The 21,776-nt window shown below is 42.1% G+C and overlaps 2 protein-coding genes across 3 annotated transcripts; both read left to right on the top strand.

Annotated features, from left to right (window-relative positions):
- The first annotated feature begins 281 nt into the window (after positions 1-281).
- cryz (crystallin, zeta (quinone reductase)) lies at positions 282-5,351 on the top strand. Of its 2 annotated transcripts, XM_071376336.1 has the most exons (9): positions 282-432; positions 709-819; positions 1,009-1,161; positions 1,949-2,112; positions 2,462-2,513; positions 2,700-2,849; positions 3,125-3,226; positions 3,343-3,438; positions 5,068-5,351. In XM_071376336.1, exons 1-9 carry the CDS (start codon positions 430-432, stop codon positions 5,227-5,229), a joined length of 993 nt encoding a protein of 330 aa, XP_071232437.1. In that variant the 5' UTR covers positions 282-429; the 3' UTR covers positions 5,230-5,351. The 2 variants fall into 2 exon arrangements, with proteins under 2 accessions (XP_071232437.1, XP_071232438.1); XM_071376337.1 differs by lacking the exon at positions 1,949-2,112 and having other exon boundaries at positions 319-432.
- A 2,940-nt stretch (positions 5,352-8,291) lies between these two features.
- Positions 8,292-15,148, top strand: lrrc53 (leucine rich repeat containing 53). Its single transcript, XM_071376334.1, has 6 exons — positions 8,292-8,512; positions 8,730-8,849; positions 9,075-9,703; positions 9,957-10,149; positions 10,381-10,869; positions 11,030-15,148. Exons 1-6 carry the CDS (start codon positions 8,506-8,508, stop codon positions 13,672-13,674), a joined length of 4,083 nt encoding a protein of 1,360 aa, XP_071232435.1. The 5' UTR covers positions 8,292-8,505; the 3' UTR covers positions 13,675-15,148.
- Positions 15,149-21,776: the final 6,628 nt, after the last annotated feature.

Here is a 21,776-nt window from a genome sequence, read left to right as displayed (position 1 = left end):
GTTCTTCAAAAATATAATGAATCAAGATAAACCCACTCCTGGTCACTCTCACAGACTCCACTTTTCAAGCGCATACCGTACAATTTTCAACACTTCAAATGGGTTTCCCACATATGGATCCCAAGAAGATGAGATTCCTTATAATTCACACACATAACCTTCACTGGAATTTTAGACAATTTCATGTTTGTTCCTGTTTTCGATACTACTATCCGTCGCCAAATTTGCCCGACGCGCTGCTTGATTCGAACTCAACATCCACTTCCGCCTTCCTGCCTAAAGTTTTGAATGAAGTGCAATATGTATCAAATGAGAAAAGCGTTTTACGGTGGCGGAGAGTGTAAAATTCGGATGTTTATAATGTCATGCTGTCGCCACCGTGCGGATAGTTATTTTGGGACAGAAATCACTGACAGCTTCCTTGCATAAATGGTGAGTCCGTTTCGACTTTTATTGCCTTGATATAAAGTTTATGCTAGTTGTATTTTAGAAACATTATAGTATTTGTACTCAAATGTCCTGCTGAAGTGATAAGTTAGCTAGGTAACCAGACAGTGCAGTGTCTCGTTTGGTAACGTTAGCTAGCTAATGCCACTGCACTGTCCAAAGTCCATAAGCCACTCGTGTGTCTACTAACGTTACTACTTGCCAGCTAATGTAAGCTGCATGTAAAGGTTTTAGTTGGTTAGCTACTCTATTTGTGTGCAGATGGCAACAACGCCCAAGTTAATGAGAGCCATTCGAGTGGGTGAGTTTGGAGGACCTTCCGTTTTGAAACTCTGCTCCAACGTACCTGTGCCAAATCCAGGTCAGAAACAGGTAAATAAAACCATTCAAAAACGTTAGTAACTTACTATTACTTTTGCTAACTGTAAAGTGCAAAGGACAATGGATACCTTTTACATATATTGTATTGCACCTGTAGCTGTTTTATACGTTGTATTATGTTAGTTAATTCTAGTTCTGCAGAAGTTTCTCTATGTATGAAACAGCCTGTGTGTTATCCAGGTGCTAATCCATGTGCATGCGTGTGGAGTGAACCCTGTGGAGACCTACATCCGCTCTGGGACCTACGCGAGGAAGCCCAGCCTGCCCTACACTCCAGGGACTGATGTGTCAGGGGTTGTGGAAGCTGTCGGAGACAGAGTCCAACTCTTACAGGTGCTGCTCTTACTGTACCATCCATCCCTAGGCTACCAGTAACATTATGATCACTGATGTTAATTAGTAACTATTTGAATGCGGCATGTGTAGTTTGTGAGAAAGTAATTGCTTACCAACATTTTGCTTTGAACACTCCTTGATTATATAGACTGAAGTACTATTGTACTAATTGTATGAATGTATTCATATTGAGTTTGTGTAAGTGTAACGGATGTGAAATGGCTAGCTAGTTAGCGGGTACGCGCTAATAGCATTTCAATCGGTTACGTCACTTGTCTGAGACCTGAAGTTGGGTTTCCCCTTGCTCTGCAAGGGCCGCGGCTTTTGTGGAGCGATGGGTAACGACGCTTCGTGGGTGTCAGTTGTTGATGTGTGCAGAGGGTCCCTGGTTCGCGCCCGTGTCGGGGCGAGGGGACGGTACTAAAGTTATACTGTTACATTGATGCTGTTGACCCGGATCACTGGTTGCTGCGGAAAAGGAGGAGGTTGAAAGATGGGTGAGTGTAACGGATGTGAAATGGCTAGCTAGTTAGCGGGTACGCGCTAATAGCATTTCAATCGGTTACGTCACTTGTCTGAGACCTGAAGTTGGGTTTCCCCTTGCTCTGCAAGGCTTTTGTGGAGCGATGGGTAACGACGCTTCGTGGGCAACTGTTGTTGACGTGTGCAGAGGGTCCCTGGTTCGCGCCCGTGTCGGGGCGAGGGGACGGTTTAAAGTTATACTGTTACATATGACTATACTATTAGTTTCTGGAGTGGAAGTCTGGTCTATTTTACCATTCAGGCTGGTGACCGTGTGTTCACCACCGCCACAGAGACAGGAGGGTATGCTGAATACACTGTTGTGTCTGAGGACTGTGTCCACCGCCTGCCAGACCCCTTAGACTACAAACAGGGAGCTGCCATTGGGATCCCGTACTGCACAGCATACAGAGCTCTCTTCCATAAGTAAGACACCAGCATTTTTTTGTTTTGTTTAAGGAGAACGGAATTCTGAACGGATTATTTTTATGACAAGATGGGTGCAGAAGCAGGGAGACCGGGTATAAGTGTGTAGGGCTCACCGGTCCTACACCAATGTCTTGGTTGAGTTCTTTGGATTTGACATGGTTAGACAGACTCAGCATCACAATTGATATGATGTTCAATTAAGTTGAGATTCACCGACTCTGTTGCAAAAGAAGACATATTATTAAAATCTGTATGTCTATTATTTACTAATAAAGTATTTGATTGTGGGGTGTGTACAGTATAATGAGTGACTGAGTCTTATGCTCCATTGTGTCTTATGATGCAGAGCACATGCTAAAGCAGGCGAGACAGTACTCATCCATGGAGCCAGCGGCGGGGTAAGATCAATACCCTCTTCTGTTTAATGTCTGTGCTATAGTTATTTCCCCCCATTTTCATTTAATTAAGATCAACTGAATCCAAATTACCTTTATTGCACTGCTTAATGACAAGTATTATTGGGGGGTTGATTTACTAGGGCCCAGTGTTTGTGACCTTTTTCTGGGTGGTGTGTATGTTTTCAGGTGGGGGTGGCAGCGTGTCAGATGGCCAGAGCCTTGGGTCTGAGGGTCCTGGGGACAGCAGGAACCCCAGAAGGACTGGAGCTGGTCCTGAGGAATGGAGCTCACCAGGCCTTCAACCACAAAAAGGAAGGATACACTAGCAAAATCATGGTAGGTGGGAAGGAGTCATAGTTGCGGTCTCCATAGACCTGAATACATTTTAAGGACATTTTGTGTATGACTCCCAGTGGGTGACTGCTATTATGCTCTACTTTGACACCGATTAGCTGCTAAACCAGAGGGGGTATAATAAAATGTTTGTTATTACAGATAAAAAATATTAAAATTCCTAACATGTTAGCCTAGGATAAGTTAAGAGCTGGGGTGACGCTTTTGTAAACACAGGTTGTCTTAATAAGTTATGTCTGGGCAATTGTTTTTTACAGGATGCTACCAAGGGGCAAGGGGTAAATGTGATTGTGGAGATGCTGTCTAACGTGAACCTCAGCAATGACCTGCAGATGCTGGCCTACGGGGGGAGAGTGACGGTCAGTATATGTTACGTTAGCATGTGTAATTTATTTTAGACTTTTAGAGCCACTTTTGAATATGTATTGGTTATTCATTGTTAATTCTTACTCAGTTTTCCTCTTTTGTTGTTTAGGTTGTTGGCAGTAGAGGCCCCATTGAAATCAACCCTCGAGACACCATGGCCAAAGAGTCCAGCATCATTGGTGTTGCCTTACCCTACGCTACTGTTGTAAGAGTCTAGATTCCTAGTATAATATTGATGCTGGTTTAGGCAGTGGTCGTTCTATAAATCATACATTCTGTAGTGTAAATTATACACTACCGTTCAAAAGTTTGGGGTCACTTAGAAATGTTCTTGTTTTTGAAAGAAAAACACTTTTTTTTTGTCCATTTTAAAATAACATCAAATTGATCAGAAATACAGTGTAGACATTAATGTTGTAAATTACTATTGTAGCTGGAAACGGCAGATTTTTTTATGGAATATCTACATAGGCGTACAGAGGCCCATTTATCATCAACCATCACTCCTGTGTTCCAATGGCACGTTGTGTTAGCTAATCCAAGTTTATCATTTTAAAAGGCTAATTGATCATTAGAAAACCATTTTGCAATTATGTTAGCACAGCTGAAAACTATTGTGCTGATTTAAAGAAGCAATAAAACTGGCCTTCCTTAGACTAGTTGAGTATCTGGAGCATCAGCACTTGTGGGTTCGATTACAGGCTCAAAATGGCCAGAAACAAATAACTTTCTTCTGAAACTCGTCAGTCTATTCTTGTTCCAAGAAATGAAGGTTATTCCATGCGAGAAATTGCCAAGACACTGAAGATCTCATACAACGCCGTGTACTACTCCCTTCACAGAACAGCTCAAACTGGATCTAACCAGCATAGAAAGAGGAGTGGGAGGCCCCAGTGCACAACTGAGCAGGAGGACAAGTACTTTAGTGTCTAGTTTGAGAAACAGACGCCTCACAAGTCCTCAACTTGCAGCTTCATTAAATGGTACCCTCAAAACACCAGTCTCAAAGTCAACAGTGAAGAGGCGACTCCGGGATGCTGGCCTTCTAGGCAGAGTTGCAAAGAAAAAGCCATATCTCAGACTGGTCAATAAAGATAAAAGATTAAGATGGGCAAAAGAACACAGACACTGGACAGAGGAACTCTGCCTAGAAGGCCAGCATCCCGGAGTCGCCTCTTCACTGTTGATGTTGAGACTGGTGTTTTGCGGGTACTATTAAATGAAGCTGCCAGTTGAGGGCTTGTGAGGCGTCTGTTTCTCCAACTAGACACTCTAATGTGCTTGTCCTCTTGCTCAATTAGGCCACTCCTCTTTCTATGCTGGTTAGAATCAGTTTGCGCTTTTCTGTGAAGGGAGTAGTACACAGCATTGTACAAGATCTTCAGTTTCTTGGTAATTTCTCACATGGAACAGCCTTCATTTCTCAGAACAAGAATAGACTGACGAGTTTCAGAAGAAAGTTATTTGTTTCTGGCCATTTTGAGCCTGTAATTGAACCCACAAATGCTGATGCTCCAGATACTCAACTAGTCTAAAGAAGGCCAATTTTATTGCTTCTATAAATCAGCACAACAGTTTTCAGCTGTGCTAACATAATTGCAAAAGGGTTTTCTAATGATCAATTAGCCTTTTAAAATTATAAACTTGGATTACGGTAGCTAACATAATGTGCCATTGGAACACAGGAGTGATGGTTGCTGATAATGGGCCTTTACGCCTATGTAGATATTCCATAAAAGAATCTGCAGTTTCCAGCTAGTTTTTTTTCAAAAACAAGGACATTTCTAAGTGACCAAATTTTTGAACGGTAGTGTATCTTCTGTTGTCTCTACAGGAAGAGAAGGCTGAGTGTGCCGCGGCCCTGTTTGCAGGGATGGATGCTGGTTGGCTGAAGCCTGCTGTAGGAAAACAGTACACCCTGGACATGGCCTCCCAGGCCCATATTGACATCATAGACTGCCCTGGGGCTTCTGGGAAGATGGTACTGACCATGTGAATGGAACAGCTGTAGGATTACTGTGAAATGTTACTGATTTACATTGGGATGAAATTCTGATTACTTTACATGTGTTTCATGCATATGGAATTAAAATTGCTTAAAATCTTGCCACAGACAAAGATGGTGTGGCTCACTTTCGGTGATCTTCGTGATTAATCATGTGCATTTCTAAACCAAGTTGTTGTCATTTCAATGCATTGGGTCAACAAGAAAAAATGTTGTGAAATAACAATATTTTAATTGAATGCCATTTTTGTAAAATATTACAAAGGGAATGCCTCCTTTTCCAGATTAAATAATAGCGTTGAAGTGTGCAGTCTTTTACCTCGGTCAGGCACAAGTTAAGTCAGGGGTGAGTGTGACGTCGTGCCATCTCAGGTAACAGCCCTGCGAACTGAGCATGCTCAGAGAAGCACAGGTAACCTTACCCAGCCTTTTCAAATAGAACACAGACAGTTGACTGTGAAACAGTAGAAGTGACTACCGTAACCTGGGCTGGTCAACATCGAAATGTTGAAGCACAATGAGTGCTTATATGATGTTATATTGGACTGGTTGTAGAAGTAATGTATTCACCTGTATTGAACTCGCAGCTGATCTGTGGATTGTCAATGATGGTGTATGGTTGGATTCTCTGGTCCATTTAGGCCTGCAGGTAAGACTTGATCTGGATAATGTTTCTTATATGTACAGTTGAAGTCGGATGTTTACATACACTTAGGTTGAAGTCATTAACTGTTTTTTCAACCACTCCACAAATTTCTTGTTAACAAAGTATAGTTTTGGCAAATCGGTCAGGACATCTACTTTGTGCATGACGCAAGTCCTTTCTCCAACAATTGTTTACAGACAGATTATTTCACTTATAATTCACTGAATCACAATTCAAGTGGGTCAAGTTTACATACACTAAGTTGACTGCCTTTAAACTGCTTGGAAAATTCCTGAAAATTATGTCATGGCTTTAGAAGCTTCTGATAAGCTAATTGACATAATTTGAGTCAATTGGAGGTGTACTTGTGGATGTATTTCAAGGCCTACCTTCAAACTCAGTGCCTCTTTGCTTGACATCATGGGAAAATCAAAAGAAATCAGCCAAGACCTCAGGAAAAAAAAATGTAGACCTCCACAAGTCTGGTTTATCCTTGGGAGCAATTTCAAAATGTCTGAAGGTACCACATTCATCTGTACAAATAATAGTACTCAAGTATAAACACCATAGGACCACGCAGCCATCATACCGCTCAGAAAGGAGACTACGGTTTGCAACTGCACATGGGAACAAAGATTGTACTTTTTGGAGAAATGTCCTCTTGTCGGAAGAAACAAAAATAAAACTTCTTGGCCATAATGACCATCGTTATGTTTGGAGGAAAAAGGGGGATGCTTGCAAGCCGAAGAACACCATCCCAACCGTGAAGCACGGGGCTGGCAGCATCATGTTGTGGGGGTGCTTTGCTGCAGGAGGGACTGGTGCACTTCACAAAATAGATGGCATCACAAGGAAAGAAAATTATGTGGATATATTGAAGCAACATCTCACGACATCAGTCAGGAAGTTAAAGCTTGGTCGCAAATGGGTCTTCCAAATGGACAATGACCCCAAACATACTTCCAAAGTTGTGGCAAAATGGCTTAAGGACAACAAAGTCAAGGTATTGGAGTGACCATCACAAAGCTCTGACCTCAATCCTATAGAGAATTTGTGGGCAGAACTGAAAAAGCGTGTGGGAGCAAGGAGGCCTACAAACCTGACTCAGTTACACCAGCTGTGTCAGGAGGAATGGGCCAAAATTCACCCAACGTATTGTGGGAAGCTTGTGGAAGGTACCCAAAACATTTGACCCATGTTAAACAATTTAAAGGCAACGCTACCAAATACTAATTGAGCGTATGTAAACTTCTGACCCACTGGGAATATGATGAAAGAAAGAAAAGCTGAAATAAATCATTCTCTCTACTATTATTCTGACATTTCACATTCTTAAAATAAAGTGGTGATCCGAACTGACCTAAGGCAGGGAATTTTTACTAGGATTAAATGTCAGGAATTGTGAAAAACTGAGTTTAAATGTATTTAGCTAAGGTGTATTTAAACTTCTGACTTCAACTGTATGACTCAGATAAACACTCATAGGTAACATGGGTGATCTGAATAGACTCCAGGGGGGTCATCATGCATGTTTCATTCATCTCCGATTGTTACCATTACTTTCCACCCAGTTTGTTTGGTCTCTTAGCAACACAAGCTAAATGAGCAAAGTACTAAGGTGATGTCATTTACAAAATAGCCTCCAACACTCTACTCAGCAAATTGGATGCAGTCTATCACAGTGCCATCCGTTTTGTCTCCAAAGCCCCATATACTACCCACCACTGTGACCTGTATGCTCTCGTTGGCTGGCCCTCGCTTCATATTCGTCGCCAAACCCACTGGCTCCAGGTCATCTATAAGTCTTTGCTAGGTAAAGCCCCGCCTTATCTCAGCTCACTGGTCACCATAGCAGCACGCACCCGTAGCATGCGCTCCAGCAGGTATATCTCACTGGTCACCTCCCAAAGCCAATTCCTCCTTTGGCCGCCTTCCCTTCCAGTTCTCTGCTGCCAATGACTGGAACGAACTGCAAAAATCACTGAAACTGGAGACTCATATCTCCCTCACTAGCTTTAAGCACCAGCTGTCAGAGCAGCTCACTGATCACCGCACCTGTACATAGCCCATCTGTAAATGGCCCATCCAACTACCTCATCACACATACTGTTATTTATTAAATCTATTTTGCTCCTTTGCACCCCAGTATCTCTACTTGCCCATTCATCAACTGCACATCTATTACTCCAGTGTTTAATTGCTATATTGTCATTATTTTGCCACTATGGCCTATTTATTGCCTTACCTCCCTTTTCCTACCTCATTTGCACACACTGTATATAGACTTTTTCTAATGTATTATTGACTGCATGTTTGTTTATTCCATGTGTAACTGTGTTGTTGTATGTGTCGCACTGCTTTGCTTTATCTTGGCCAGGTTGCAGTTGTAAATGAGAACTTGTTCTCAACTAGCCTACCTGGTTAAATAAAGGTGAAAAAAAAATGTGTTACTGAGCTGAATGTGTTTTTATAAAAAATATTTAAAAAATTGAGACTATGGTTTTTATATCTGTAGGAGCAGTATGACCAGACATGGGAAGGAGTTGAGACAAGATGATGAGACCCTGAGACCACTTACATGGGAGAGCCAACACACCATGCAGCCTGGCCAGTAACAAACCATGAGAAGTATGTCTACCGTAACATTTCAACACCGAATTGTCAATATTCAACACATGAAAGGTATATTCATGCTGTTCAGGTATTGGATTAATGCTTCACAATATAGGTCTATTGAATGTGTGAACAGCTAAGATATTAAATATACTGACACGAAATGTTGATATACTGTACCATTCCCCCTCCCAAGCTAACCAGCTGTGTGTGTCCCCTTGGTGAAACCCAGGTGTTCTCCTGATGCTGATGCTGTCAATCACACATACCCAGAGCCTCTCCTCATGTCCAGCCTCCTGTGTGGTGTGTTCTGAAGATGCTGTCATCTGTTACAAGCTCTCCAACATCCTAGGTAAGAAGGAGCATTGACTGCCGAGTTGAGATTAAGAAATATCACCCTCTACTAATGATCTATGATAGCATTCATTTGAACAAGATTTGCTGGAATGTCTTGTTCCACACTAGCCTATGGCTATCATAAAGACGCTGACTCTTTGTGCCAACACCTATCTGTGTAGCCAGCCCTATTAAAGCAGTAATGATTGACAACCAGGTTTGTGTTTTCTTCCACCTCTAGAGGCCCCTGAGACCACCAAGGCCCTGATGCTGACCGACGGCTCCATCGTGTCCGTGGACCGCCACTTCCTGTCTGACATGTCCAGCATGACCGTGCTGTCCCTCAGCCACAACGCCATCACCACCATCACCCACGACGCCTTCCAGAACCTCACCGTCCTCCACACCCTCCTCCTGGACCACAACCACATCTCCAGCCAGGCCCTGGGGAGGGACACTTTTTCCTGGCTGCCCAGGTTGGAGATCCTCAAGCTGGGGAACAATGCCCTTGGGGAAGTCAACGGCTCCTGGTTCCATGCCGCCGGGGCCCTGCGGACGCTGCAGCTGGAAGGGAACCGCCTCTCCAGGCTGGACGCCAGCACCTTTGCCTCGGCAGACCTCCAGGGGCTGGAGACCTTGGATCTGTCCGATAATCTGATCACATATCTGGGGAGGGATAGCTTCCGGGGTCTGCTGGGGCTGCGTAGTCTGGATCTGTCCAGGAATCAGCTCCAGAGCGCCCCGCCAGAGGTGTTTTCGTACCTATTGTGGATGTCTAGTCTGAACCTGGAACTAAACTGGTGGAACTGTACATGTGAGCTGAGGAAGCTGGCGTCTTTCCTCACCAGCTATATGGAGGCTCCGGATAAGGTTATCTTCTGTTGCTTTTTTTTCTTCTTTTCTTTTTATACTTTGATTTATTGTATTCCTTTTTTTACCAATATGTTTTATTATTTTGAATTAGGGCTAACACATATTTTGGCTGCCTGCAATTATTATAAGAAAGGTGCTTTATGGTATATGGTTTTTATGGTATATAAACTATATTGTATAAAAGGTGCTATGTAGATGTGTGTTATCGTTGTAACAGTATGATTACTATAATAACAACATTCTTGTTCAGGTACTGTTCAACGGGCGTAGGATGGTGTGTGTGAGTGCTGACAACCCGGCAGTGGAGACGGTGCTGGAGCTGACAGAGGCCAACTGTGTTCCAACAAATCAGAACATCACAGTGCAGGTTGAGGCTAGGAACGCCATCTCCTCTCAGCGTTATACCAGAGACCTGGCTCTGGCTGCAGCCTTCTGCTTTGCTGGTCAGTACCTCAGAAACTAGATCCTCCATGGCCACTTTCTAGCCGCACGTAACTTTTCTCTACTCAAATAGTGAAAAAATATATGAAATTGTATAGGACAATGTGACTTCTGTATCATGCAACTCCGTAAAGTGTATCAACACTTAAAATAAAGACTGTTTATCATTTTATCCCACTACATAAAGCTTAAGTCAGTCGGCTGTAACTCATAACTATGCTAATAACGTACAGGTGGCGTTGGACTCACCCTAGCTGTGGTGTACATCGTTTACTGCAAACTGGGGATGAACAAGAGCCTGAAGGTCTGGAGAGACAGGACTGGAGCTGAGGAGGATGAGAATGGGAGGACAGCTCCCACCCAAACAGTCACCCAGTGGGATCTGAGCAGGGAGAATGAGGTCCTACCTATGGCTCAAATGGGACTGGAAACCAAGCTGATCATTCCCAATAGCCACCTTCAGCCTTGGGACAGGGAGAGAGCCATGTTTGACCTGAGAATAGGCAAAGATGGCGGCCATTTTACATGCCCCCATTGTGGCCCTGCAGTCAGTGGGTCTGCAATGGAACAGGGGGTAGGAGATGGACACTTGGGGGCACCCCTGCACATGCTCAGACAAGGGGGAGGCCAGCCCAACAAGATGGAGAGTCTGGCCATGACAGAGGAGAGTGACGAGAGGAAGAGACATGTGCCCCAACAAGCACTGATATCAAAGACAAAAGGTGAGCATGTTTTGATTTAATATTTCACTGCATAGACTGATTAGGATTATATCAGTGATGAGACTATAGGCAGACACACACACACACACACACACACACACACACACACACACACACACACTGCATATGTCTAACTCTCTTTCCCTGTTGTCATTCACAGATCTAAGCGGTCAAAGGTCATTGGTCGGGCCACCACAGGGTCAGAGCAACCATATTCTTAGTCAGGAGGAGTTACTCTATCACCAGCAGAGTTTAAATATAAAAAGCCATGATGGTTCTAATGGCAACAACCAGCTATTGGGTGGCAGGAGTTACTATTCACCTGCACATAGAAACATGCCCACACAAAAAAGTCTAAAAGATGAGATGGTAAGACCTGGAAATCACATAGGCCTTGACAACAGACCGTCAAAAATGGACTTCCAATCAGAGCATGGTAGAACTGTACCTGACTGTCAACCGCAAACCGTCAGCTGTGTGAACTGTTACAGAACCTATGAGTATGGACAGCCAGGGGAGAAAGTCAGAGATGTATTGTATGACATCAGTGCAAGAGAATCTGCTGGGTATGATGGTTCTCCCAACCACAACCCACTTACAAGGCTAAACACCCGAAGGAGCATGAACTACAACCAGTCTAATATGGATATCTATGCAAAGCCTGCAAGCAAGCAGAGGAGTGTGACTTTTGACTTGGAAAGATCTGGAGTGCATGTCGTTGATGTACAAAGGATGAACAATGACAGGGAAGATAAACATGACAGGATTAAAAGTTCTAGGAAAGCGGAAAATGGTGATAAACAGATCCTGAGCTATGAAAGCATTGGACGATCTGTGAGGAGTAATGGTCTTGAAAGAGAGGACCACTCCAAAAGGCATAAACATAAAGCCCAGTCAGATGGTTTACTAAAAGTGAAGCTCAACCTTAACCCTCTTAAGAAAAGCAAGGTCCATCCAAGGAAAAACAACCACAAGAGACTAGAACAGGGCGATAGAGAAAGAACTGACTCCAAGAACCGAAAGCAACTGAAAATGAGGGATCAAGATGCCAAAGGCAAAAGGCACAACCAGGAAGAGTCTAAAGAAAAAACAGACAAATCCAATAAAGGAAACTCGTCTCACAAAAACAAAGCCAATCAGTCATCCAAAAATAAATCTACCACCAGCAAGTCTAAAGAAACTGATGAAACTAATGAAGATCAAGAGGAAGAAGATCCAGTGCCACAGGAAAACAATACATCCTCCAAGGAAAAAAAGACAAACTCAAAATCAAACCATCAGGAGGGCTCGAATGGTGACCATTCCAAGAAGAGTAGAGCTGATTCATATCAGAAAACCGACGTCACACAAAATAAAACTGGAGGAGAAACAGAGGAATCTGGTGGAGCACCTATACCAAGTAATGTGAGCCCTTACCAGTCATACCTCAATGGAGCTGGTGGGAGTTCAGCCAATGGGCAACAGGTGGAAAAATACAGAAATGGACAGTGCCAAGCACCGATCCCTGAGGTGCCCCAACCCCCCGGTTACCTAGGCGATGGAGTGACTCTTCAGAGGACATTGAGTAGCCCACAACTGTCAGCTGCAAAGCCCCTCAAAGGAATGGAAAGGACTTCCAGTTACAGTAACCTTGCTGTCCAGGGAGGAAACTCTATACTATTACAAAACACTGTTGCACCAAACACCATTTATGGTGGCAACTCACAGGCTCAAAATCTGAGTAGACAAGGCAGTTTAGGTCCGCCATCTTTACTGACTAACATCCCACCCACATCCCCACTATGTACAGACAATGCAGGGAGCTCACCTGTAAATCCACTGATTCAGCTGTTGTCACAGTCAGTTCGAGGCAACTCCAACCAGGGGGCCATGATCGGCTCTCAGCCAGCCCAGTTTCCAGTACCCCAAGGAGTGGGAGATCTTACTCTGCTTGCCCAGGGTCCAGGTTCACTAAATGGGCAGAATATCTCTCAGCATGCTCAGGGTCCTGGATCACTAAATGGGCAGAATATCTCTCAGCTTGCTCGGGGTCCTGGATCACTAAATGGGCAGAATATCTCTCAGCATGCTCAGGGTCCTGGATCACTAAATGGGCAGAATATCTCTCAGCTTGCTCAGGGTCCTGGATCACTAAATGGACAGAATATCTCTCAGCTTGCTCAGGGTCCTGGATCACTAAATGGGCAGAATATGTCTCAGCTTGCTCAGGGTCCTGGATCACTAAATGGGCAGAATATGTCTCAGCTTGCTCAGGGTCCTGGATCACTAAATGGGCAGAATATGTCTCAGCTTGCTCAGGGTCCTGGATCACTAAATGGGCAGAATATGTCTCAGCTTGCTCAGGGTCCTGGATCACTAAATGGGCAGAATATATCTCAGCTTCCTCAGGGTCCTGGATCACTAAATGGGCAGAATGTCTCTCAGCTTGCTCAGGGTCCTGGATCACTAAATGGGCAGAATATCTCTCAGCTTGCTCACGGTCCTGGATCACTAAATGGGCAGAATATGTCTCAGCTTGCTCAGGGTCCTGGATCACTAATTGGGCAGAATATGTCTCAGCTTGCTCAGGGTCCTGGATCACTAAATGGGCATAATATGTCTCAGCTTGCTCAGGGTTCTAGTTCAGGTCCAGGCTCACTAAATGTAGAGAGTCTCTCCAACAACAACAGTATGAACCCCGCAGTCGCCCCTGTTCTACAGGAGTACCTGTCCTCAGCAGAAGGCTCACCCAGAAGGATTAGACTAGTGCTGCCTGAGAGAGCCACTAACAGATCGCCAACTGCTCTGGAGAGGAAAATCCGATAATAAGTCGATTTGAATTGTCCAATTGGGTTTTCTTATGGACTCAAAAAAGGATGACTCAAAAATAACACTTCATCTTAATGCTTAAGTGAACTTAAAATGATCCTGTCTATGTCAGTCCTAAGCATCTCTCTTCATAATGTACATGGAACTCAACCTGTCTTCCTATTGTTAATCCCTGACTCAAAGCGTTCTAAACTATTTAATGTTTGTCAAGTGTGTGGCTTGGTAGGTGACTTACTTGAATTTTTATAAAGTCAGTTTAGCACAGGTTTGGGTTACATTTGGCGCAGGGTAGACACATGACAGTATGGGTTTAGTTTGAAACCCCTACTGACCCCTAATTGCACTCCATTGGGTTTAGGCTTACACAAGTTGACACTTCATTATAAGGTTCTGCATTAGAGCAATGGGCTCTAATTTCAGGTAAACTATGAATGAGTAGAACAGTGCGGTGAAGATTATGGAATACAAATTCTAAATGTTGACCTAGTAACCTCTCAGCCTTGGTTGTGTGTAAATAATGAAAAAAGCAGTCTGCTGTTACCAGCTTGCACCTGAGCCTAAAACTGTAATGACAAGAGTCACTTACACCATTGTTTACTTGGCCCACTAATAAGGCCTAGATTCAATCAGATTAAGCGCTAACCGGCGATATTCAACACCCGACGCCCGCATAACTGATGTTGTGGGGGAAACACTCTTTTCACTGCACTTCGATACCGAAGTGAGGGTTTCGTAGCAGTTTAGGAGGATTAATGTAGCAGGTTAAGAGATGTTTTGTCGGATGTGTAACTGTGTTGGAGCTGTCAAATCGGTGAGCAGCTGCTCTTGATCATTGTCACGAAGCCATACCCGTTCCACTCGCGTTAGAAGTTCAGAATGAGAAAGTGTAATTGGTTGATTTTGCAAATACAGGCACTTTTGGATGTTAAATGTTTTTGAAAATGAAACCGCTTGAAACTGATTTTTATCTTTCTGAATATTTTCTTCGCTCTGTCTGGAAACAAGATCTAATAGTGGCTGAGACCATACTTTTCAAAAATATAAAGATTTCTATTGGTTTCCCCAAATACCCCGAGGGGAAATGTCCTTACCAACATGCCATAAAATGTGTTATTTTAGTTGAAAAGGAAATTGCAGTAATTGTTCCTAAGGTATTTATATAACGTAAAAAAAAAAAAAAAATGTATCATGTTTTTTTTTACTATTTTGAAGTTCTTAATTATATGCATTTGTCATGTCTAATTGTCCATATATGCCTTGATGATACTCATATGCATTTACTACATCAAAATCTGAATATTTTACATAATTTCTAAAATAATCTTAAGAACAAGCATATAAGGTTCACATATGGGAAAAATCATCAATATCAATTGTAATTTAATACACCTTTTCCTCAAAAAGATGTACCGTGATGGTAATGACTTAGCGTTGTGGTAATGACAGAGTGTGATGGAAATGACATTTCATATAAAACTGATAAAAAATACCATTAAACATTTTAATATCACAGTTGTACATGTTTAATTTGATTGAAGACATAGAACACACCATTCAAAACCTCAAAACACAAAGGTAACAAACCTCAAGAACTTAAAGCATCTTTCAGAAAACAAATTGGGATTCAATGCAATACGCAGAAATACAGGTACAAGGTTGGAAACACTGGTTGACATTAAACAAATTATTGTTCACTGGCTGCAGTCTATTAATTCAGACTCATGAGACAGGTGTATGCTCACTCAAGATTAGGTTTTGCCCTCAATGCTCTCTATTGCTTAACGAGATAGCAAATTTCCTCCCAGACTGCGCCATCAAGCATCATATGCCATTTTGTCACTGGATGAGGCTGAGGGACAAGCCCAAGCACAATCTCTGGTTGGTACCATACAATGTCCTGTCTCATTGGCCAAAATAATCAGTTGTTTCCCACACAACTCATCGTCTTGACTAGAGCACAGCTCTCTGCATCAACATTGTGTATAATACCAGGATAAGGGTCTTCATCATATTTCACAACACACCACATTCCAATCAGTCCCTCATGTACAGTTGAAGTCGGAAGTTTACATACACCTTAGCCAAATACATTTAAACTCAGTTTTTCACAATTTCTGACATTTAATCCTAGTAAAAATTCCCTGTCTTAGTCTTAGGTCAGTTAGGGTCACCACTTTATTTTAAGAATGTGAAATGTTAGAATAATAGTAGAGAGAATTATTTATTTAAGATTTTATTTCTTTCATCACATTCCCAGTGGGTCAGAAGTTTACATACACTCAATTAGTATTTGGTAGCATTGCCTTTAATTTTTATCTTGGGTCAAACGTTTAGGGTAGCCTTCCACAAGCTTCCCACGATAAATTGGGTGAATTTTGGCCCATTCCTCCTGACAGAGCTGGTGTAACTGAGTCAGGTTTAAAGGCCTTGCTCCCACACGCTTTTTCAGTTCTGCCCACAAATTCTCTATGGGACTGAGGTCAGGGCTTTGTGATGGCCACTCCAATACCTTGACTTTGTTGTCCTTAAGCCATTTTGCCACAACTTTGGAAGTATGCTTGGGGTCATTGTCCATTTGGAAGACCCATTTGCGACCAAGCTTTAACTTCCTGACTGATGTCTTGAGATGTTGCTTCAATATATCCACATCAATTTCTTTCCTCATGATGCCATCTATTTTGTGAAGTGCCTCCTGCAGCAAAGCACCCCCACAACATGATGCTGCCAGCCCCGTGCTTCACGGTTGGGATGGTGTTCTTTGGCTTGCAAGCCTCCCCCTTTTCCTCCAAACATAATGATGGTCATTATGGCCAAACAGTTCTATTTTTGTTTCATCAGACAAGAGGACATTTCTCCAAAAAGTATGATCTTTGTCCCCATGTGCAGTTGCGAACCGTAGTCTGGCTTTTTATGGCGGTTTTGGAGCAGTGGCTTCTTCCTTGCTGAGCGGCCTTTCAGGTTATGTCGATATAGGACTCATTTTACTGTGGATATAGACACTTTTGTACCTGTTTCCTCCAGCATCTTCACAAGGTCCTTTGCTGTTGTTCTGGGATTGATTTGCACTTTTCGCACCAAAGTACGTTCATCTCTAGGAGATAGAACACGTCTCCTTCCTGAGCGGTATGACGGCTGTGTGGTCACATGATGTTTATACTTGCGCACTATTGTTTGTACAGATGAACGTGGTACCTTCAGGCGTTTGGAAATTGCTCCCAAGGATGAACCAGACTTGTGGATGTCTACAATTTTTGTTCTGAGGTCTTGGCTGATTTCTTTTGATTTTCCCATGATGTCAAGCAAAGAGGCACTGAGTTTGAAGGTAGGCCTTGAAATACATCCACAGGTACACCTCCAATTGACTCAAATTATGTCAATTAGCCTATCAGAAGCTTCTAAAGTCATGGTATCATTTTCTGGAATTTCCCAAGCTGTTTAAAGGCACAGTCAACTTAGTGTATGTAAACCTCTGACCCACTGGAATTGTGATACAGTGAATTATAAGTGAAATAATCTGTCTGTAAACAATTGTTGGAAAAATTACTTGTGTCATGCACAAAGTAGATGTCCTAACCGACTTGCCAAAACTATAGTTTGTTAACAAGAAATTTGTGGAGTGGTTGAAAAACGAGTTTTAATGACTCCAACCTAAGTGTATGTAAACTTCCGACTTCAACTGTTTGTCTGCAATGAGCTGTATTGGGCTAGGAGATGGCTGTGGTGCTGTGCAGGTGGAAGTGGGAGGTTGTGCTTTGTCTGCCTCTGTTTGTTGAATTATCACAGTCTGTGGGCCAAAACAATCACATAGATGTGGAGTTGAGCAGAAACAACTTAGAACTCTCCATGTGATTTGTCCTGCGATGGCAGTGACGATCTTTATACGGACAGAAGATTTCTTAAATTAATGAACATCCAGTAAATTTCTAACACGTTCTGTTGAGTAATTTAAGTGTTTACTGGAAGTGTTAAGATAATGAAAAAATAGTGATTTGAAAATGTACAATTTGATATACATTTTGTCATAGAAAACCTGTAGTTTTACATTATAAATATTACCTGGTGTATTTTCTGTTGTTCCACGGTCTGGTGGAGACGATCTGGTAGCAGAGACGATCTGGTAGCAGGGGATCCATTTTCTCAATCTCTTGCTCTTTGATGTAAAAGAGCTTCACATTTACTTTTCCATTCTTAAGGTTATTTCCTTTTGCCACAATGGAATCAGCTTTTCTCTTCACATCTTTACCGATTCCATCTGCAGGACATTTCCCATGTCCAGCCTCCAAAAAATCCAATGTGATCTTCTGAAACCCCTGATGAAATGGAATTGTGCTCAGGTAGAATAAATTATTTTAGGATCTGTACAGTGTGGTTGTGTTACGCTCGTCGTTTGAATGAGGAGACCAAGGTGTAGCGTGGTAGGCGAACATCTTACTTTTATTAAAATGAACACCGACAACAACAAAATACAAAACGAACGTAAAGTTCTGCAGGCTACACAGCAACTATACAAAATCAAGATCCCACAAACTAAATGTGGAAAAAGTTGCCTAAGTATGATCCCCAATCAGAGACAACGATAGACAGCTGCCTCTGATTGGGAACCATACCCGGCCAACAAAGAAATAGAAAAACTAGAATGCTCACCCAAATCACACCCTGACCTAACCAAATAGAGAAATAAAAAGGCTCTCTAAGGTCAGGGCGTGGCAGGTTGGTCCATCACTTACAACATGGAGGACAGTGGCAGATGGATTAAACTCACGGAGGTGGGAGAGAATTTTGGAGAGATGTGCCCAAATTGCCGAGGGGTCATGACGCATTGATGAGCTGACTGAGTACACTGACACAACACCTTCTTTAGTGTATACAACCCCAGTGTGAAGTGCTGTCTGCTGGTGAGAGTCACGAAAATGCACCGCCTGTATTTCAGAGGCATACATGCACAGGTAGTTCTCGGCCAAATCCACATGAGGGATTAACTCATCTCCTATAAGAAGTTTTCTGAGACTTCTTAATGTGGAGTACTGATGTCTGATATTGATATGTGGATTAACTCATCTTCTATAAGAACTTTTCTGAGACTTCTTAATGTGGAGTACTGATGTCTGATATTGAAGACATGTTTCCCAAGTGTGTTCTTCACATTGGATGTGAAGTCTTCCAGTAGAGTTTGAAGGGTACCGTACACCTTCTCCTTTACAGTCAAATGGACATAACTTCTCTTTTATTCCATCTTTTGTTTTCTTCTTTCTCTCTTCTGCCTTTCCACTCAAACCACTCTTTCTCTTAGCAAAGTGAGCACTCTCGATACATGCACTCTTCGGTCGTCTTCTCGCAACACAAAGACCCAACCAATTCTTCAATGTCTTTTAACCACTCTGTGATATAACAACTTGTCTGCCATGAACTGAAGGTTGGCATGTGTCTAACATTGGCATGTCTACCTGTCTTTCACTGGTGGATGGACAATCCAAAAGGGACGTCTTTTGGTGAGCTCTGTGTATGACAGCTTGACCTCTGGTAATTCTATATTGAACTTCTGATGGAGTTTTGCCAGTGTGTCATTCAGGTATCTCTTCTGCATTTTATTCTTGTGTCTTGTCAATGTTTCCCTTTTTCCTTTTGATGCTTGACTGTTATCATCACGTTCAAATAACCTTTTTATTTCATCTTCTATTGCTGGGCTGATTGCATTCAAATCTTTCTTTCTTGAGTACTGTAGACAGGTTTGGCCGTTTGTTGTTTGCCCGCATTGTCTTCGCAGAGAACCCAAATTCGCTTTGAGCCATTTTCACCATGTAATACTTTTTCAGTATTTTCCCAGCCAAAACCTTGCATATCACTTGTTGGTCTTTCGCACTCTGTTGCTTCTAGTATTTCTCTCCCAGCTCTGAGATGTTATGGAACAGAAGTATTTTTCTCAGATTCTGTGGCTTTGACCGCATTTGGTGTTTTGTTTTGGTTCTGGGCAAAACCAAAATCTGGATCTTCTCTGACAAACGATCATATATTTTTTTATACTTTCTCAGTTTTCTTTTTCCGTGGACTCCATCTTCATATTGGCCATATATAGATTCCTGTAGACTTTGGATCTGGGGGTTTTTGCGCCTTTCTACGGCCTCTCTATCTTGAGGTTTCTGAGTTTTAACAGGAGGGGGAATTCTGGAGCTGGAAGACTTCAGGTGAGTTTGGTGGTACTGGATGTTCCTTCACAGGTATGACTCCATAACCACTAATTTCTGGATAGTTGATCTTCTGTTTCTTTAGTTTATTTTCCAATACCTCCTTTTTATTCTTTTTTTATCACTGGGAAAGTTGTGATTTGGGTTTCTCTTGAGGTATCTTTATGTTTGTTTCTGAAGATACTCCTGGTAACTTATAGGATCTTGTTTATATATGTCCTTGTCCTCTCCTTGGTTGATTTATGGGGCAACTTATAGAAACATTTTTAATAAATAATTAAAGTCAGTAATAACCATAGTAAGTTACAGATGGACATCAAAATCACTCAATCATCTGAACAAAATACAAAATGTAATGGTCTTATGTAGCAAATAAGTGTTCAATTTCAACTTAACCATAATCATATATGTAATTTGTGTGCCTTTTCAGGTCTTAATGTAAGTAAAAATGTATTAACTAATACATTTTTTCATTACCACCACATTCTGTCCTTACCATCACAGTTCATTATGTGGTGGTAATGACGTCTGGTGGGAATGACATTTTTACAGTATTTGGTCATAAATAGCAGGGATTCTAGCATGCTAACTACTGTTGAACAGCTAGCATACAATGTATCCTAAATACACATAATTAAAACATAATTTCTAAAACCTATTGTAGCCTATTTGGTAATGACGTACAGTAAAAATATTATCTTATCATATTTACCTTTATTTTTCTATCCTTTCCCGGCATTAAAATGTGAATCTCCTTCCATGACATCCATGTGTTCCACTGTCACTATTCATATCCATGGTAACCAAGTACACAAACGTTTGAAAACATGTTATTATCATGTAATTTGCTTGTGGTGGTGTTATGACACAATACTTAGAGACAGACTGTATTTTGTGTAAAAAAAAAAAGGTAACAAATGGCTTATGCACATCTAATATGTATAGTTTCCATTTATTTTACTATATTTTTTTAACAGTTGCATTAAATATATTCTAATGATCAAATCAAATCAAAATTAAATCAAATTTTATTGGTCACATACACATGGATAGCAGATGTTAATGCGAGTGTAGTGAAATGCTTGTGCTTCTAGTTCCGACAATGCAGTAATATCTAACAAGTAATCTAACAATTTCACAACAACTACCTTATACACACAAGTGTAAAGGGATGAATAAGAATATATACATATAAATATATGGATGAACGATGGTTGTACGGCATAGGCAAGATGCAGTAGATGGTATAGAGTACAGTATATACATATGAGATGAGTAATGAGGGTATGTAATCATTATATAAAGTGGCATTGTTTAAAGTGACTAGTGATACATGTATTACATCCAATTATTAATTATTAAAGTGGCTAGAGATTTGAGTCAGTATGTTGGTAGCAGCCACTCAATGTTAGTGATGTCTGTTTAACAGTCTGATGGCCTTGAGATAGAGCTTGTTTTTCAGTCTCTCAGTCCCAGCTTTGATGCATCTGTACTGACCTCGCCTTCTGGATGATAGCGGGGTGAACAGGCAGTGGCTCGGGTGGTTGTTGTCCTTGATGATCTTTTTGGCCTTCCTGTGACATCGGGTGATGTAGGTGTCCTGGAGGGCAGGTAGTTTGCCCCTAGTGATGCGTTGTGCAGACCGCACTACCCTCTGGAGAGCCTTACGGTTGTGGGCGGAGCAGTTGCCATACCAGGCGGTGACAGCCTGACAGGATGCTCTCGATTGTGCGTCTGTAAAGGTTTGTGAGTGTTTTCGGTGACAAGACAAATTTCTTCACAGACACCATGCTGTCTGTGTGGGTGGACCCTTTCAGTTTGTCCGTGATGTGTATGCCAAGGAACTTACATTTTTACACCTTCTCCACTACAGTCCCGTCGATGTGGATTGGGGGGTGCTCCCTCTGCTGGTTCCTG

Source organism: Salvelinus alpinus, chromosome 30 (genome assembly GCF_045679555.1).
Source record: "Salvelinus alpinus chromosome 30, SLU_Salpinus.1, whole genome shotgun sequence".
NCBI lineage: Eukaryota > Metazoa > Chordata > Actinopteri > Salmoniformes > Salmonidae > Salvelinus > Salvelinus alpinus.
The sequence above is the reverse complement of the archived record's forward strand: the minus strand, read 5'-3'. Positions and strand labels throughout refer to the sequence as shown.

Coding starts and splice junctions, on each gene's coding strand:
- cryz (XM_071376336.1), top strand. Junction 820..1,008: donor CAAATCCAGGTCAGAAACAG/GTAAATAAAACC, acceptor TGTGTTATCCAG/GTGCTAATCCATGTGCATGC. Junction 2,850..3,124: donor GATACACTAGCAAAATCATG/GTAGGTGGGAAG, acceptor TGTTTTTTACAG/GATGCTACCAAGGGGCAAGG.
- lrrc53 (XM_071376334.1), top strand. Junction 8,850..9,074: donor CAAGCTCTCCAACATCCTAG/GTAAGAAGGAGC, acceptor TTCCACCTCTAG/AGGCCCCTGAGACCACCAAG. Junction 10,870..11,029: donor ACTGATATCAAAGACAAAAG/GTGAGCATGTTT, acceptor TGTCATTCACAG/ATCTAAGCGGTCAAAGGTCA.